The 19,756-nt window shown below is 35.9% G+C and overlaps 1 protein-coding gene across 2 annotated transcripts in view; it reads right to left on the reverse strand.

The window, feature by feature from the left end:
* The window catches only part of HPSE2 (heparanase 2 (inactive)), a 663,646-nt gene that overhangs the window by 588,718 nt on the left and 55,172 nt on the right, over positions 1-19,756 (reverse strand). For both annotated transcript variants that reach the window (XM_025917871.2, XM_086680598.1), the window contains exon 3: positions 12,894-13,055. In XM_025917871.2, the coding sequence (XP_025773656.1) occupies positions 12,894-13,055 (162 nt within the window). The remainder of the gene's footprint in view (positions 1-12,893; positions 13,056-19,756) is intronic.

Consider the following 19,756-nt stretch of genomic DNA (forward strand, 5'->3'; position numbering starts at 1 on the left):
ATATATGATATATATATATATTACACATGCACCTACTACAATTATATTTTAGTTACAGTATAAAACATAGGCCACAATAGAAACTTTTCATTAATCATTAGCTAAAAATTAAAGAAGCAATATTTTACAGTTCTGCTTTATTTTCATGGTGGTTCAAAAACCTTTTCACTCCGGGGCGCCTGGGTGGCGCAGTCGGTTAAGCATCCGACTTCAGCCAGGTCACGATCTCGCGGTCCGTGAGTTCGAGCCCCGCGTCAGGCTCTGGGCTGATGGCTCGGAGCCTGGAGCCTGTTTCCGATTCTGTGTCTCCCTCTCTCTCTGCCCCTCCCCTGTTCATGCTCTGTCTCTCTCTGTCCCAAAAATAAATAAAAAAACGTTGAAAAAAAAATTAAAAAAAAAAAAAAGAAAAAAAAAAACCTTTTCACTCCTATTTTTAAAATAGTATTAATAATAATATCTGGATACTATCAAACTTTCAATAAGACACATTATTAAAAATAATGTGTAAATTCACAATATTTATAGCAGCGCTATCGACAATAGCCAAAGTATGGAAAGAGCCCAAATGTCCATCGAAAGATGAATGGATAAAGAAGATACACACACACACACACACACACACACACACACACACAATGGAGTATTACTCAGCAATCAAAAAGAATGAAATCTTGCCATTTGCAACTACGTAGATGGAACTGGAGGGTATTATGCTAAGCAAAATTAGTCAGAGAAAGACAAATATCATATGACTTCACTCATATTAGCAATTTAAGATACGAAACAGATGAACATAAGGGAAGGGAAGCAAAAATAATATAAATACAGGGAGGGGAACAAAACATAAAGGACTCTTAAATTCAGAGAACAAACAGAGAGTTCCTGGAGGGTGTGTGGGAGGAGGGATGGTCTAAATGGGTAAGGGGCATTAATGAATCTACTCCTGAAACTGTTATTGTACCATATGCTAACTAACTTAGATGTAAATTAAACAATAAATAAGTTTTTAAAAAGAAAAGAAAAAATATGTAAATTTAATTTTCAAATAGTCTTCTTGATAATTCAGAAATTTTTGGACAATTTCTTGCCATATTATTTTTACCACATTATCTAGCTGACAAAGATTGTATGTAAGCATTGAATCACTAAATTGTACACCTGAAACTAACATCACACAGTATGTTAACTAAGTGGAATATAAATAAAAACTTTAAAAAAATCATCAGCTTTGCAATTTTCTTTTTGTTACTTTGTGCTGGCATTACTAGAACCATATTTAATCCAATTTCTTTTCCAAAATCTCTTTAAATCCACTTAACTGGGCACATGTGAGCCGCAATATGTTGAAATACACTGAAAATAAACTAACAGATGATGTATATTATCAATTCTTCCCAATTATGAAAATTCTCACTCCATTCTCAGAATAAATAAAATATGTACAAAACTAATAACTGTCTGACAAGATGGCTGTGTAATTAATTATTAGCAAAACTCCCCCTCTCAATGGGGTTTTATGTGCACATGTGCCTATACACCCTCTCCCAAACCCTTGGAGATCACTGACCTAAACATTCTAAAATCCACCAATGGGTCCAACCAGACCTACACAGAGCTATCAGCATTTAATTCACTAATCCAAAAAATTGTTATTATTCAATTGTTTGATGTGATGACATCAAATTGATATAAAATGTTTGATGTGATGCCATCAATCTAAATAAAGGAACCTATAAGAAACTGCTTTCATAGTGAGAGAACAAGAAAATTAAAGTTAAAATGAATTCAAAGGATGGGGCACCTGGGTGGCTCAGTCAGTTGAGTGACTCTTGGTTTCAGCTCAGGTCATGATCTCACAGTTTCAAGGGTTCATGCCCCACATCAGGCTCTGTGCTGACAGCATGGATCCTGCTTGGGATTCTCTCTCTACCCTCCATGAGCGCTGTCTCTGTCTCTCTCAAAAAATAAACTAAAAAAAATTCTTTTAAAAAATGAATTCAAAGGATTCCTTCCCATATCATCTTTTACAGACTATGGATGAAAAGACAGAAATAATCTCCTAACACAAATACTCCTGAAAACAAGGAGGTTAATTCTGTGATTCATACAAAGCTTCCATCAACTTGGGAGAGAAATCATTCAATGCTCCCAAATCTAATTTTGAGAGAAGCAGAACATGAGCACTTTTTAAAAGATATCCAGGGGCGCCTGGGTGGCTCAGTTGACTGGTTGAGTGTCCAACTTCGCTCAGGTCATGATCTCACAGCTTGTGAGTTCAAGCCCCGTGTCGGGCTCTGTGCTGACAGCTTGGAGCCTGGAGCCTGCTTCAGATTCTGTGCCTCCCTCTCTCTCTGCCCCAACCCACTTGCATTCTGTCTCTGTCTCTCTCAAAAATAAATAAACATTAAAAAATTTTTTTAAATAAAAATAAATAAAAATAAAAGATATCCTTTAGCATTTATATTGTCAATACAATGATTTTAATGTGTAAAATGTAGTTTTTATAATTATATCCTTTTTTCTTATGTTACATATTTTCTGATATTTATTGAAGTGTAATTTTATGTCTGTTAAATGTAATAAGAAATCGAGTTCATAAAAAAAATTTTTTTCACTTACGTGATGGTTCAACAGAGGACTTGCAAGCAACTTAATATATCTTTGTATTTAAAACCATAAAGCAGCTGCAGAAAAGGGGAACTTCTAGTTATGTGCTATTTATTTAACCTCATGACTATGCACTTGTATATGGTCATTGACTTTCATGCAGACATTTCATTATGCTGATAACAGCATTAGGCTCATTCTAATTTATGTTCTGCTCAGCATCAGAGCTTCATTTTGGGGTAATCAGGAAAATTCTAATACCAAGTCATGTTCATCTAGTTAGTGTCATACTTCAAGGAACTCAAAATGCTTGACCAAAAAATTATGAACGCTTCCCACAATTTTCAGGCCTTTCTTTTCTAGGAGACTGAGTGACTCTTTGTGCTTTATTTTACTGATGCTTATACACATCCTAGATAACTGAAAAATTCAAGGTTCAGAGTAGCAGGGAGATTTATCATGAAGTTACCACAAGTTAGCAGAGCTCAAAATTGTTTCTGATTGGTTTTATCTTACCATACTGTGTCAACAGACACTTTAAAAACAGACAAATTTCAGTACCAGAAAAGAAACTCAGCTACCCAAGAGATATATATGCATTTGAAAGCATAGTAAATTAATCATAACAATAAATCTGACAAATATTGGATACTTATTATACACCAGGCACTGTACTAAAGCATTATGTACACAATCTCATTTAATCCTCAAATAATTCTCTGAGGTAGGTAAAATATAAACACCATTTTATGCTTGAGGAAACCAAAGCTAAAGACAGAATAAAAACTTTCCAAGATAAGAAAGCTGGTAAGCTGCTGTTCTAGAGTCAAACTCAGACTGTCTGATTCCAAAGTTTGCGTGCTGAGCCAACATACTAGTGGACTTAAAAGCTACCCAATTACTTACACATTTCTGCACCAAGAGACACTACAGCTCCTTCATTAATAAAAAGATGAAGCAGATTCATTTATGAAATATTTTCACACTCATACTACTAATCAAACACAAGATAAGGACACTATTCCTCTAGTTTTCACACACTCTGAGACAATGATTTCCAAAAGTAACTCAAAAAAAAAAAAAAAGCAAAAAAGCAATGCACATATTACTGCCAACCTATTAATGATGGGAACATTTATGCTTAGAACATACTAATGGTCAGGGCACCTGGGAGGCTTAATCTATTAAGCATCTGACTCTTGATTTTGGCTAAGGTCATGCTCTCATGGTTCCTAAGTATGGAGCCCCATATGCGGCTCCGCACTGGAAGGATGGATGGAACCTGCTTGGGATTCTCTCTCTCTCTTCTCCCCTCCCTACCCTCCCCCCTCTCAAAATAAATAAATAAACTTAGAAAAAAAGAAAGAGCGGGACGCCTGGGTGGCTCAGTCAGTTGAACGTCTGACTTCAGCTCACGTCATGATTTCACAATTCATGAGTTTGAGCACCGCACTGGGCTCTGTGCTGACAGCTCAGAGCCTGGAGCCTGCTTTGGATTCTGTGTGTGTCTCTCTTTCTCCGCCCCTCCCCGCCTCATGCTTGCTGTCTCTCTCTCTCAAAAATAAATAAACACTTTTTAAAAATTAAAAAAAAAGAACATACTAATGGTTGATAACACAGCTGGAAAAATCTCAGCTAAGAGAGGCCTTCCCTGACTGTCATATCTAAAGTAGTCTATGCTCCAAACCTGCCAACCTCATCACTGTCACAGTGGCAGCCAGTAGTTTGACTGCTAAGAGTTAATGCAGATAAAAATTGCCCTGGGAGATATGGAAGACTAGAGCTAGACTCGTTAAGTGGAAAAAAAAAAAAAAAAAATTAAAAAAAACTCTGCTAACCTGACACCCAGAGACATGAATTGATGAGAGGTGGCAAGGGACAAGTGGTAAGAGGGGCTACAGGGCACCTAGAATTCAGGCAGGCCATGTGGCCCAGAGGCTGGATATACAACACCCTCAATATCACCAAAAGCAGAACCAAACACTACCATAAAAGCTGGTTCTGAGCTAGGAAAACCAAGGGCAATAGAGACAAGATCCAAACTGCTAGCCTGCCAGAGGTGAGCACAAAGGAAGTGAGATACAGAAAAGAAAAACAAAATTTAAAGACTATGCACAACAAAAATAAATTTTAATGCATTTTTTGCAATATACATGACAAAGGATTACTAACACTAACATATAAAAAGGATCTAATAAGGATCCTTTAAAAAGGATTTAATAAGAAATTGACCAATAACCCAATAAAAATGTAGGGTAAAGAAATGAAAAATTCATAGAAGAAATAAAAATGACAAAGAATATTAAAAAACTGTTAACATCATTAGTAATTGTGAACTATAATTAGAAACAACCACACCATCTCAATTATTATCTATTATACTAACACATATAAAAAGATGGAAAATAATCATCCTTAGCAAAAGACAGTATGAATGAGTTTTCTCTCATTCATTGTTAGTATAAGTATAAAGTGACATGACCTTCCTAAAAGTCCATTTACTATTTTTAAAAAGTCCATTTACTAAATGTACCAAAATTTTAAATGTGCATTCCTTTGACATAGCACTCATACTTGTAGGAATTGTACAAAGAAATATATGTAGGGGCTCAGTCAGTTGAGAGTCCAACTTCGGCTCAGGTCATGATCTCACGGCTTGTGAGTTTGAGCCCCGCGTCAGGGTCTGTGCTGACAGCTCAGAGCCTGGAGCCTGCTTCATATTCTGGGTCTCCTTCCCTCTCTCTGCCCCTCCTCCGCTCATGCTGTCTCTCTCTCTGTCTCTCAAAAATAAATAAACATTAAAAAAAATAAAAAGAAATCTATGTAATGATGTTCATCACATTGTTTAAAATCATGAAAAATTAAAGACAACCATGATGTCTACCAACAGAAGATCAGTTAAATAATTACAATATACTCATAAAATGCAATTCTAACGTAGCCATTAAAAAGAATATGAGCCTATATTCTTTGATATAGAAAGATGTTCTTTGATATAGAAAGATGTTCACAAAACATTAAGAGAAAGAATGTTACAAAATAACAGGCATGTAGGGGCCCCTGGGTGGCTTGGTCGGTTAAGCATCCGACTTCAGCTCAGGTCATGATCTCACGGTCCATGAGTTCGAGTCCCGCATCGGGCTCTGTGCTGACAGCTCAGAGCCTGGAGCCTGTTTCAGATTCTGTGTCTCCCTCTCTCTCTGCCCCTCCCCTGTTCATGTTCTGTCTCTGTCTCAAAAATAAATAAACGTTAAAAAAAAAAAAAAAAACAAAGGAAAATAACAGGCATGTATTATAATTATATTACTTCATTTGTATAAAAAGATATGTGTGTGTTTACTAACGTTTATAACTTAGGTATACATGTGTGTGTGGATAGAGGGATGTCTAGAATAATATTGATAAAAATTATTTTTATCTATATTATACTAATAAATATGAATAAAGTTCTCATTTTGAAAAATATACTTTGACTTTAAAGTATTTAGTAGATAAATATTCAGATATTTACATATATGAAATAATGAAGTCATTTCATTGAAATCATGTGAAAAGCAACCATCACCACTATTTTTTTAATATTGCTTGTGAGGTTTTTAGAAATTTAAAGGAAAATACTTAGTAAAAAATCTAGAAAAGAGACAAAAATCTACCTTTGTTTTTGATAAACAGCTTATTTCTACCCTGGAAATAAGTTATAAAGAGAAAGACGTTCACTCTCAACATCAGCAAAACTATAAAGTATTAAAGAACAAGTTAAACAAAAAAAGCACAGGAAAAAAATTATGAAATATTTCAAATGACATAAAACAAGAACTGAACAAGTAAAGAGATATATCCCATAATCTTAAGTGGAAAACTTGATATCGGAAAAGTATCAATCCCCTCCAAATCAGGTTATAAACTGAATTCAATTCCAATCAGAATACAGTGATGAGTATCTTGAACTAGAAGAAATGAAAAACTCCCTTCAAAAATTATATGAGAGGGGCGCCTGGGTGGCGCAGTCGGTTAAGCGTCCGACTTCAGCCAGGTCACCATCTCGCGGTCCGTGAGTTCGAGCCCCGCGTCAGGCTCTGGGCTGATGGCTCAGAGCCTGGATCCTGTTTCCGATTCTGTGTCTCCCTCTCTCTCTGACCCTCCCCCGTTCATGCTCTGTCTCTCTCTGTCCCAAAAATAAATAAACGTTGAAAAAAAACAAAAATTATACGAGAATAGCTATGAAAACCTTGAAGGGAAAAATGGAAGAGTGGTTAACAAACCTTACCAGATATCAAAACAGTACAGTACTGGCACAGAAATAAACAGAAAAAGTGACAGAAAAGAGAGTTCACAAATAAATACACATATATGTAGGAGTATAACATATAACATATATGATGTTTCAGTTCAGTGGCAAAAGAATGTTTTATTTTTAAAACAGTGCATTCATAGCTTGTAAGAAAATAATGTGATATACTTACATCACACTAATATAAACATAAATTCAAGTTATAGTAAGAGATTAAAGCTCTAAATTAAAAAGAGTAAAAAAATGAATGATATTCAAGGAGGAAAATGGTTTGTAATACATTTGACAAAGGATTAACGTTCCTAATTCACAAAGAGTATTTACAAACTGATCAACACCAAAAATAAAAAAAGAGCAAAGAACATGAATATGTAACTCACAAAACAAAATGCAAGTCAACAATAAGTATGTGAAAATAATACTCTCTCTGGTTATCACCAGAAAACTGCAAAAATGAGATAATATTTCTCACCTGTTAGGCTGAGAAAGCTGGAAAAGAGCACTGATAGCCAGTGCTCATGAGAATGCTAGGAAATAACTGCTCTCTTACTGCTAATGGGAATGGAAACTGCTATAATCTCTTCTGAAAATTATCTGGCAAGGTTCATCACAATTTTAAATGCAAACCATAAAAAATTCACACATTGGACTTCATCAAAATTAAGACTCTGCTCTCTAAAAGAAACTACTAATAAAGAGTCACGGAAAAAAAATATTTTCAAATCGTATATCTGAAAAAGGACTTACAGCCCAAAATATATATAGAACTTTCAAAACTCAATAGTAAGAAAATAACTCACTATTTTTTTCAATGGGCAAAAGGCTTAAACAGACATTTTACCAAAGGAGATATATAGATGGCAAATAAACACATAAGAGATGCTCAATACCATTAGCCATAAGGTAAACTGCAATTAAAACCATGAGATGCTACTACGTACTCACTAGAGTAGCTAAAATTTAAAAGACATACAATACTAATTGTGGCAAAAAATATGAGTGAACGAGAAGTCTCACATACTACTAGAATGCAAGACAGTTTCAGCCACTTTGGAAAACAATCTGACAGCTTCTTTTAAGTTACATAGACACCATGAAATCAAGCATTCCCACTCTTAGGTACCTACCTAAAAGAAAAGAAAAAAATATGTCAACACAAAGAGCTAAGAACAAATGTTTATAGTGGCTTTATTCATAATCACCAAAAGCTAGAAACAAACCAAATGTCCAACAACAGAGGAGTGGATAAATGAGTTGTAGCATATTCACAACATGAAATATCTATCACTCAGCAATAAAAGGAATGAAATGCTGATATATGCAACAAGTGAAAGAATCTCAAAAAAAATATGCTCGGTGAAAGAAATAAGACACACAACCATTTTATTATTCCATTTATATGACATTTAGGAACAAATACCAGATCACATACAGCTAAGGACTGGGGGTAGGGGGTGGGAGGAAACTGCAAAGGGAGACAAGAGAACCCCTAGAGTGAGGGAAATCTTATCGTGAGGTGGTGGTGGCTATATGACTCTAAGATATATACATTTGTCAAAATTTACTTTTTCTTCATGTAAATTATACCACAAAAAACTTGATTCTATAAAATTTTAAAATACATACCTTTTGACCCAGACACCCCACTTTGAGGAATCTATTCTACAGAAATAAATGTGTCAACATGTATATAAATTAATGTACGTTGATAGAGAAATGGTTTATAAAGTGTGTTGTATTCAATGCTATAGAATACAATGCAAATAATTTTAAATTTTTTTAATATTTATTCATTTCTGAGAGAGAGAGATACAGCGCGAGCAGGGGAGGGGCAGAGAGAGGAAGAGACACAGAATCTGACAGCACAGAGCCCGATTTGGGGCTCAAACTCAGGAACCCCAAGATCACACATGATCCAAAGCCAGACACTTAACCAACCGAGCCACCCAGATGCCCCCAATGCAAATAATTTTAAAAGAACCGGAAATAATATGAGCTAATATTATGATTTGTGGGAACTGAAAAACAGTTCTCGTTCCACTGATTTGAGCCCTGATTTGCTCAACTAAATTTAGAAGAATGGGCCACAACAGGGAAGTACAAGCCTCTTTTGCTCAATTCATCTACCACAGTAACACAGTAAAGCTGACCATAGGATCCCAATCCACTTTGGAATCTAATGACTGAGAGGGTGTATAAAACAAAAAGTAGCAGCAATTAACATGACAAGAGTCCTCATAAAAGAATCCTGGAAAGCATCTTAGGTAATGCCATCCTTTTATAAGGGCTTTGGTTCAGGCTGCCTAGTTACAGAGGGTTGACTATGACTTCACAGCATAAATAAATTTTGTTTTAATTTGACCCCATTTCAAGATCACTCACTATGTTCTATATATTGTGCAGAATGCTGTAAAAATATGATATTCCTTATCCTCCAGAAGCTTATGTTCTAAACAAAATCCAAGAAAATACATTGCCCCTTAAAGCTGACTTTTTCATTTGATTATAGGAATCCACCACAAAATTTCAATTTATACCTCAAAAAGTATGGGGGTGGAGCAAGGTGAGGGGAAATGAATACTGAATCTGAACCTATTAAAGTTATTAATTAGATGTCAAAATTATCCCAAGTCAATTCATTTATCATTATAAACAGCAGGACATTTTCAACGAACTTATAGAACATTATTACATTAAGAGTCATGAGAACACAAAGAAATGGAAGAATAATCCCCTTTCTTTCTTAAATGCTCCAGGACAAACTGGATGCTACAGGACAAGATAAGATACATCCACGTGTTGTTGAGTCAGTGTGAAAAGTACAGGATGCAACTCATCACCATTTAAAACAGTTCTATCACTGATGTTCTACTGGTATTACTCCATCACCTTCCTAAAACCTTGGAGTTCACTGCAAAAACCCACTATATTAGGGAAGGCTAACATTATTTCCATTGCTATGTAAATCATTCACATGAAAACATAAAGACATATTTAATTTTTTTTTCAACGTTTATTTATTTTTGGGACAGAGAGAGACAGAGCATGAACGGGGGAGGGGCAGAGAGAGAGGGAGACACAGAATCGGAAACAGGCTCCAGGCTCCGAGCCATCAGCCCAGAGCCTGACGCGGGGCTCGAACTCCCGGACCGCGAGATCGTGACCTGGCTGAAGTCGGACGCTCAACCGACTGCGCCACCCAGGCACCCCAAGACATATTTAATATCATGCAAAAATACACTCCACTTTTCTAAAAATGTGATATAAGGAGGAATACTTCAATAAGGTATACACATTAAAGAATTGTTACTAGTTTCTGTTAACTGAGCTGTCACTAAGTACTGGAGGGTTGTTTCCTTTTACTGAACAGTCAGAAGACCTTCAAAGCTAGAATATAATCTGCTCTCATCTGAGGGGTGGCTGTTTAAGAGAGAAGATGAGCTGGAATGCAGAAAATGAAGGCATGCCTCTCACCTCAACGCTGACAGTCACATCAGCTAAAGATGGAACATCTAAGAATGGGGGCTTGCTTGTGAGGTGGAAGGCAACAACTATCATTTTTAACCATGATTTTAACCATCTGATTTCAATCGCTTTATTTTTTCCTATACTATGATCTTAGTCAACCAATTTTAAAATAAAGAATATACCACTAACTGACCAGAAAACTATTATGATACACTGCTACTCATATACATGAAATTCTGTAAATAATTGAGAAGGGTTGAGGGGAGGGCAGAGTCATGAAGAAAATGATCTCTTTCTAAGATTTTGGAGGCCTAGTTTCCTCATCTTGTTCCACATAAATACTTTCATTGCAGACATTTCAAATATTATGCCAGAGTTACACAAAATAAGTGGAACATCACCAAGCAGAAATCCTAGAGTAGGTGTTCTGAACATGTTGGTAAAGAGAGTCACTTCATTTGAGAGGTCTCTGCCCCTTCAACCTCACCCTCCTTACCAATATACATTCATCACTGAAAAGGGAAATATTTACAAAAGTTAGTTTAGTTATGTTTAAATATTATGTTTAGCTGTCTGGAGACCATGTTCTCAAAATTTATACAAGAAATCAAGGATTAAACTTCATAACAATTAGGAAACCACACTGTGTAAAATCAAAGACTTAGTTAAAGGACATTAAAATAGTTTTACCACTGGTGCTAAATTGAAATGGCTACAGCTCTTCCCAACACCTGGAACCAAAACCTTTTGAACTTTCATGTAAACAAACTGGGGCACACCAAATGCTCTGTCTGTAGCAAGGTACCACCTCTGTACAAGCATTTGGGTGAAAAATGTGGAAAATGCCTGAGGACTCTTTGAAGCAGCTTGGGAGAAGTAAGAGCAGGAAAGAGGCTCTTCTCTAGGGTAAGTTTGTTTAGTGGAAAGTAAGCAAGTTGTCAGGGTAAAAGTTGACAATGTTGATTCCAACAGTTTGAACTGCGAATAAACATTCAAAGGGATTATGTTACTGAGAATTAGAAAAGATTCCATTGAACTCAATAGAACACTTGTGTTTTCAAAGATAATATGCCTTCAAGCCACACTCTGAATCCACAGTTTAGGGTTAGAATTACCTTAAGCCCTTTCTATGCCACATTAAAGAACACAAGATCTGACCTCTTTAATATAGATCTAAAATTAACATAAGGGTGGAATAAAAATATTTCTAATAACTGAATTGGAAAATATTAATATATGTACATCTGTATGCCTGAGACAGAATGAAGAAATTTGGATAAAAATCTATGTTCTTTCCAAATATCTAAACTTAAGCTAACCATCTTAGGGAAACCAACTTAGGGAAATAATACATTGGCTATAAATCACTTTTAAGTTTTCCCTCCTTAATAACTTATCAAAGAGCAAAAAACAAGGCCTATAATTATGAAATCTATAATCCTCTTCTCTGCTCACCAAAGCACATTTAAATCTGGCTTTCACCTCATGCTGTTGGGTTTTCCACCAGGTACAAGAAGAAAAGTTGGAAGAGACTTGTGCTTTTTCAGAAGTTAAACAATTTGGTTGCCACTCAGCAAATCCTGGTGAAATGCCAGGAAGCCTATTAAAAAAATTAAAATTGTCCTAACTTGGAGTTTACAAAAATAAGTGAGATATTCATAGCCTGTCAGACATTCCATCTTTTGAATATTAAATATTGATAAACACGGGAAAACACACACTTTTGATTTGTGAAACTTTATTTGGAGCAATATAATGCAGGAATGCCTTGCATGCCCTCAAGAAAATGAAAGTAACTTAGACCGCTCTTCTTACTCCATCTCAAGTACTCCATTATTCTCACATTAGAGTCTGCTATTAGAATCTTCTCCAAAACTTGACGAAAGCATGCAACTCACATGCTCTGTACCAGCAAAGCTTGCAGGCAGCCTTGCAAAAAGCTTTTTCTCCTTTGAGCTCTCACACAAATTCACTTCCCTCCTTGAACCAAGCATGTAAGGGAGTATGGCTGTCTCATAGCCTCTTTGCTCTTAAAACGAAAATCAAATTCTCCAGATACTTTCAAACTCCACCAGGAATAGAACATTCTCAGCTCAGCCTGTGGATCATTATCTCTTTTACATTTCATCTTTATGTTCACTGGGTTCACAGAAAGGGCATACACAGAAAGAGGAAAATAGCTGCTTCTTAGACACCAAATTTAGTAATTCTCTCAAATCCACTGGCACACATCTAAAAAGTCATATTTTTATAAGGCTTCATTAGGTTTTCATTGGTTCTGTCTTTTGAGAACACACATGCTGAGTTGCCTATAACTTCAAGCCAAAATACATCTGCAAACTACAAGAAATATTTTTTATAGGAAGACAAAAGTAATCACAATTTAAAAAGGGATATAGTGGATGGAGACAGACAGATAGGGGCTCATCTAGATCCCACTTTAGTGTCTACCAAACGTCAAGTTGTTAACTAATGGAGGCCATCAATCTATAATGCTTAAGATTCCAAACGACTCCAATAGCCTTACCTGTTAATATGAGATTACTGTAAGTATTAGAGAATTGCTCCTTTAGAAGAACAAGATGCATTTGAGCTGCCTTCTCCCGCTGGAGCTCCAGCATAACATCAGGGTGCTGAGCAATCTTGCAGCCTTTCTGTTTATCCAAGGCAACATCACTTCGAACAATGTCTACAAAAAGAAATAAAGGCAGGCAGCAAAAACAAAACAAAACAAATAACCATATACACATCAAAGTCTTGTTTCACCCAAAATGACAGAATTTATAAACTACCATATTTCATCAGAATGAAGAGATTCGGAAGTAAGAAACCTGAAGAGTCTCCAACTTCATGATACATCCTGTAGGTTTCTCTAGTCATTTCCAAATCCTCTGCAATTTCCATTTTCTTATCTCACTCTGACCTCACTTAAGATGCTCACTCCTCCATTCTCCTCTAAGCTCACCTCCAGGACTTATTTACTTCCTGGGGCCTTTTCTTAACATCTTTTACCATTCTCCATGGAAAAAAATAATACAACTTTGTCTGAAAACTAGTGACTATGATTATTTCCTCTACTTCATGCTGTAGGACCAGGTGATAGCTCCTGTATATATATTCAGGATATGTGACCTGCTTTCAAATTTACCAGCCAGCCTATTCAGCTCACATTAGGGCTACCATTCTCTCCTTAGCTGCTCAGGATTTCTGCTGCTATTTTTCATGTGCCTCTAGCTGCATTCTGACTCATTAATAACTCTTTTTTTAATTTTTAATGTTTTTATTTCATTTTTGAGAGAAAGAGAGAGGGAGAGAGAGAGAGACGGCACACAAGCAGGGGAGGGGCAGAGAGAATGGAAGACACAGAATCTGAAGCAGGCTCCAGGTTCCGAGCTCTAAGCATAGAGCCCGATGCAGGGCTCAAACTCATGAACTGTGAGATTATGACTCTCCTGAGCCGAAGTCAGATGCTTAACTGACTGAGCCACCCAGGCGCCCCAATAACTCTTTAAATCTAGAAGTATTTTGTAAGTCAGTGAAGGAAACAAGAGTAGGACTAGAGTCACTTTGCAGATCTGCTTCTTTCCCAATTATTTTCCCATTGGTGACAGGCTGCTTTTTATACTTCAATATGATTTTTACTCAAAGCCCAAGTATTCTCCAGAAAATAGTCACCCTCAAAAACAGTCACCTAGAATGTTCCCCAGTTAGCAGGGAGCTTTGATACCCTAAAGTTATGTGTTTATTTTTGTAAATTAAAATATAATTCAGCTTATTATCATATAAACAAATAATTATCAGCAGCAATCTGGATAACAGCTCTAGAAACTTCCAAGTTTTACATAGCAAATTGAAAGATTTTAGGGGAAAATGCTAAGAAAAAAAATGTTCTGCCACTGTTGACACCAATGGCTTTGGAAAGAAAAAAACCAATGCCCATGTTAATGGTAGCAAACTAACGCCCATGTTAATGGTAGCAATAGAAAAGATTTTAAACAATGCTCAAAGAGAAAATAAGAGTATGTGGCATCAAAGGTGAGACATCATTGTAGACAAATAATCTTCAAACCCATCAACAGAGCCCTATAATAGAGAAGCCCAGCTATAAATACAAGCCCATGATAAGGAGAGTTAGGATGTGTAGTACACAAAGATTAGCCAGATGTGGGAATGGCTCTCACTAAACCTTGGATGAAAACAAGAGAGCTGGTTGGGAACAATGCAATCTATTCCTAAACATATTTATGACAATTTCTACACTATAGGTAAAAACTGAACTCATTTAACATTCAAGTAACTACTCTCATAGATTTTCTGAGGCTTGAATACAAAATTAGAATAAATTAATTCAAGACATACTCTAGTTTTTAAGACCACCGATAGAAAGCAAGAGGAAACATATTAATTACACTGTACCATTGAATCCTTCCAATAATCCTATGAAAGTATGTGGTAGATATTGTTGACCAGCTGACCCAAACCGTAAACCCAATCCCTTCTTTGCTTCCTTCTACTGCAAAGACTAAAACACAAAAATAAACAATTTCCCAGCTTTCCTTGAAGCAAGGGGTGACATGTAACATAGTTCTGGCCAATGAGCTGCAGGCAGACATCCTTAGAGGGACTTAACTTTAGTGACAAAACCTCACTAAGAGAAAACCAGGATTTTTGTCCTTCAACCTATTAGCCTTTCCCATTCTTTGTGTCTAAAACATAGATATGAAGCCCAGAGTTAAAGTAGCTATTTTGTGGCAATGAGTCAAGAAGCAAGAGAGCAAAGGACTACACACTAAGGATGGTGAACTGAAAGATCAGAAGATTTTAATGAGCTACGACAGCTACCATACTTGTCCCAGACTGCACATCTTTTGATTTCTTGTTATATGAAATATTAGTTTCTTATTTTTAAAATCCTTACCTGTTTTTGAAATCCTAAATGATAAAGAATAATATTATTATCCCTACTGTGTATATGTAGATTCCTGAGATCCACAAAGCTTAAGTGACTTGCTCAAGTTCACATTGCGTGGTCAGTCCCCAAATCCAGGAATTTTCAAAGTCAAGTCCAGTGACCTTTCCAAAAGTTACTCTTATATAGAAACTCATAAATTTAATAGTACATTACAGCAAATAATAAAAGTGAGGAACTTAAGAGAAAAACCTAATTATACTGTAACAGCAGCATACCATAGGCGGTCTATCCAGAAAAGAAATATGTATGATACTTTCCCAGAAAACATTACAAAACTTGTACCAAAACATACTATATACAGTGAAGAGAAGTTTCAATTATTCAGATATCTTCTAATAGGAGTCTAATACAAAAGTAGAACACCTACCAAACTCTCTATTTCCTATGGAATAAATGTATTGCTCAGAAGGCAGAGAAAGCAATAATTATAACTAATAGCCTCAACATCATTCCAACCAGAACCTTAAAATACAGTGATCATATTGTCTTAACAACAGTAAGAAGAGAAACCCATGGGCATGGCCAAACATGTCTGAGACTTCAGAAGTGTACACAACAACAATGTTTGGGGAAAATATAGATATGCTGTATACATTCTTTATTCACTCCTGATTTATTTGAAATTGTATCAAAGACTAAATAAATACACAAAAAAGAATACTTATCAAAGATGTACGTGGCCACATATATCTGGAGGAAGAGCTAATATCATAGATGACAGATTCAAACTTCAAAAATATCTTGGCAACCTAGAACTTAGGCTGAAATCTCCAAGACACAGATAAGAACACAAAGTCCTGCATTTATAGTGAAAAGTAATTTCATAAGAGGGAAAGTCCAGGCCAGACACAAGCTCAAATATTTAAGATCTTATTAAGTTTTGTACATTTTAGTTGAATACAAGCTTTATGTAAGTCAGTGATATGCTGCCATATACAATATTGCTGCCCAAAAGATTAAGGCAATTCTTAGATCAAATTAATAGAACCAGCATATCCAGAATACAAGGAGTAACATAGCCACCCTGAATTCCATGCCAGCCAAGGGCAGCAGTGTAAAGAGTTGGAGTTAAAGCAGACCTTGGTTCAAATTCTGGGTTGGTGATCACTTATTAGCTGCAGAAGTGACAGACAACAATGCCTCTGCAAGCTTCTATTTCTTCATACTGTTATTGTAAAGAGTCATTAAAGATTTAACACTATGCATGCCACATAATAAGAACTGTATAAAGGGTAGCTATTACTATTTTTATTATTATAATACTCTACTTGTAGCATTATATGTTTTTTCACCTGTAATAGTTTCATAGGATACTAATCATCTAGAGTTCACCCAAAGAAAAGTGCCACAATGGGAAATTATTTTATTTTCTAAAAATAACTGAAAAAAGGGGCACCTGGGTGGTTCAGTCGGTTAAGTGTCTGACTTCAGCTCAGGTCATGATCTCACAGTTTGTGGGTTTGAGCCCTGCATCCGGCTCTGTACTGACAGCTCAAAGCCTGGAGCCTACTTCAGATTCTATGTCTCCCTCACTCTCTGTCTGTATGTCTCTCTCTCTCTCTCTCTCTCAAAAATAAAAAGAACATTTTTTTAAAATAGCTGAAAAAACAGTATTGGGCCCAGCAAAGAAAACATTAAAGAAGACTTGCTTCATATAGAAGAGAAAACTGAATTATTCTATATAAATCCAGAAAGCCAAACATTATGGGAGCAACCAAAAGACAAACTTTAGTTTCACATGAGAGAACTGTAACAACAGAAGCTATCATACAAGGAAAGGAGCTACTTGAAGACAGAGGAAATATCAGTGGCAGCACAAGATTAAAAGCATAAGTGAAAATAATTTATTTTAAAAAGGCAAAACAGGGGCGCCTGGGTGGCGCAGTCGGTTAAGCGTCCGACTTCAACCAGGTCACGATCTCACGGTCCGTGAGTTCGAGCCCCGCGTCAGGCTCTGGGCTGATGGCTCAGAACCTGGAGCCTGTTTCCGATTCTGTGTCTCCCTCTCTCTGCCCCTCCCCCGTTCATGCTCTGTCTCTCTCTGTCCCAAAAATAAATAAACGTTGAAAAAAAAATTAAAAAAAAAAAAAAATTTAAAAAAAAAAAAAAAAAAAAGGCAAAACAACAATTCTCATAGGAAAAAATAAAATTACAGATTGGCTATATCTAAAATGTTCAGTTTCCAATAAAAAATTATGAGCCATGGAAAAAAACAGGAAAGTGTGACTCGTACTTAAAAATAAAAACAAAAGCAGTCAATTAGAGCTAATTCTATACTGCCCCAGCAGATGAAGACTTCAAAAAACAGATTATAGGGGCGCCTGGGTGGCTCGGTCGGTTAAGCATCCGACTTCGGCTCAGGTCATGATCTCACAGTCCGTGAGTTCGAGCCCCGTGTCGGGCTCTGTGCTGACAGCTCAGAGTCTGGAGCCTGTTTCAGATTCTGTGTATCCCTCTCTCTCTGCTCCTCCCCTGTTCATGCTCTGTCTCTCTCTGTCTCAAAAATAAATAAACGTTAAAAAAAATTAAAAAAAAACAGATTATAAATACATTTTAAAAATTCAAAGAAACCATGTTTAAATAATTAAAGAAAAACCTAACAAAGACTCAATGAATAGGAGGATGAAACAGATACTTTTATTTAAAAAAAAAGGAATAAATGGATATTCTAGAGTTGAAAAGTACAAAAACTGAAATGAAAAATGCACTAGGATGGGCTTTAACAGCAGCTCTGAAAGGGCAAGAGAAAGAATCAGAATGTGAAAACAGATAAATAGAAATAACAAGAAAAACAGAGAGAAGATGACCAAGGAAAAATAAACAAAGCCTCAGAGTATTATGGAATAAAATGAAGCAATCCAACAGAAAGGAGAAAGGAAAAAAATTATTTCAAAAAATAATGATCAAAAAATTCCCAAATTTGATGAAAATCATTTATCCACAGATCCAAGAAGTACAACAAAAAGAATCATTACAAAGAAATCTACACCTAGACACATCATAGTATAACTCTTGAAACTGCAAGATAAAAGAAAATATTAAAAACAAAAGGGAAAAAACTCATCTCAAAAAAAGAACTAGCAATACAATTAATGGTTGACTCCTAATCTGAAACAATGGAAGCCAGAAAGCAGTGGAAGACCATATTCTAAGTGCTGAAAGAAAAAAAAATTCTTATAACAAAGAATTCTAAATCCAGCAAAACCATCATTCAAAAAATGAAAGCAAAATAGACACTTCCATATTTAAAAAAAAAAAAAAACATCACTGGGTCTTTACTAGCAAATCTGCAATATAAGATATATTAAAGGAAGTCTTTCAGACTGAAAGGAAATGATACCAGCTAACTCAAATACACACAAAGAAATAAAATATATTAGAAATGGTATAGGGGAGGGGCGCCTGTGTGGCTCAGTTGGCTAGGCATCTGACTTTGGCTCACATCGTGATCTCACAGCTTGTGGGTTCAAGCCCGTATCGGGCTCTGTGCTGACAGCTCAGAGCCTAGAGCCTGCTTTGGATTCTGTGTCTCCCTCTCTCTGCCCCTCCCCTGTTCGTTCTCTCTCTCTCTCCCTCTCTCTCTCTCTCAAGAATAAATAAACATTAAAATTAAAAAAAAACAAATGGTACAGGGGTGCTTGGGTGGCTCAGTGGTTAAGTGTCTGACTTTGGTTCAGGTAATGATCTCGCAGTTCATAAGTTCAAGCCCTATATCAGGCTCTGTTCTGACAGCTCAGACCCTGAAGTCTGCTTCGAATTCTGTGTCTCCCTCTTTCTCTTGCCCCTCCCCCACTCGTGCTCTGTCTCTCTCTCTCTCTCTCTTCTCTCTCAAAATAAACATTAAAAAATGATTTTTTTAAAAAGAAATGGTATATATGTAGGTAAATATAATAGAACTTTTATACTCTTAATTTCTTTAAAATACATAAGATTATATACAGAAAACAATGTTATAGTTATAACATATGGATATAATATATAAAAATTGACATTATAGAGGGAATAGGAAAATATGGCATATTGATGCAAGTTGCTATAATTTGCCAAAATTAGGTTAGTATTAAGTTGAATTGGACTGTGATAAGCTAAGATGCACAGTGTAATTCCTGGGCAGCCACTAAGAAAATAACAGAAAATTATGCAGTGTAAAAATCAACAGAGAAATTAAATAAGTAATCTAAAAATGATATTTTTAAAAATCTAGAAAATTGGTTTAACAGAAAAAAGGCAGTAAAGGTAAGAAATATAGAAAATATCAAAATAGCAGACATAGATCCAACTATACCAATAACTGTATTAAATGTAAATGGACTAAACACCCTAATCAAAAGCTACAGATGTTCAGATTGAGTTTAAAGAAGCAAGATCCACTGCTGTTGGGAATGCAAACTGGTGCAGCCACTCCGGAAAACAGTACG

This window comes from Puma concolor, chromosome D2 (assembly GCF_028749965.1).
Source record: "Puma concolor isolate L17-30 chromosome D2, mPumCon1.1.hap2, whole genome shotgun sequence".
Lineage (NCBI taxonomy): Eukaryota > Metazoa > Chordata > Mammalia > Carnivora > Felidae > Puma > Puma concolor.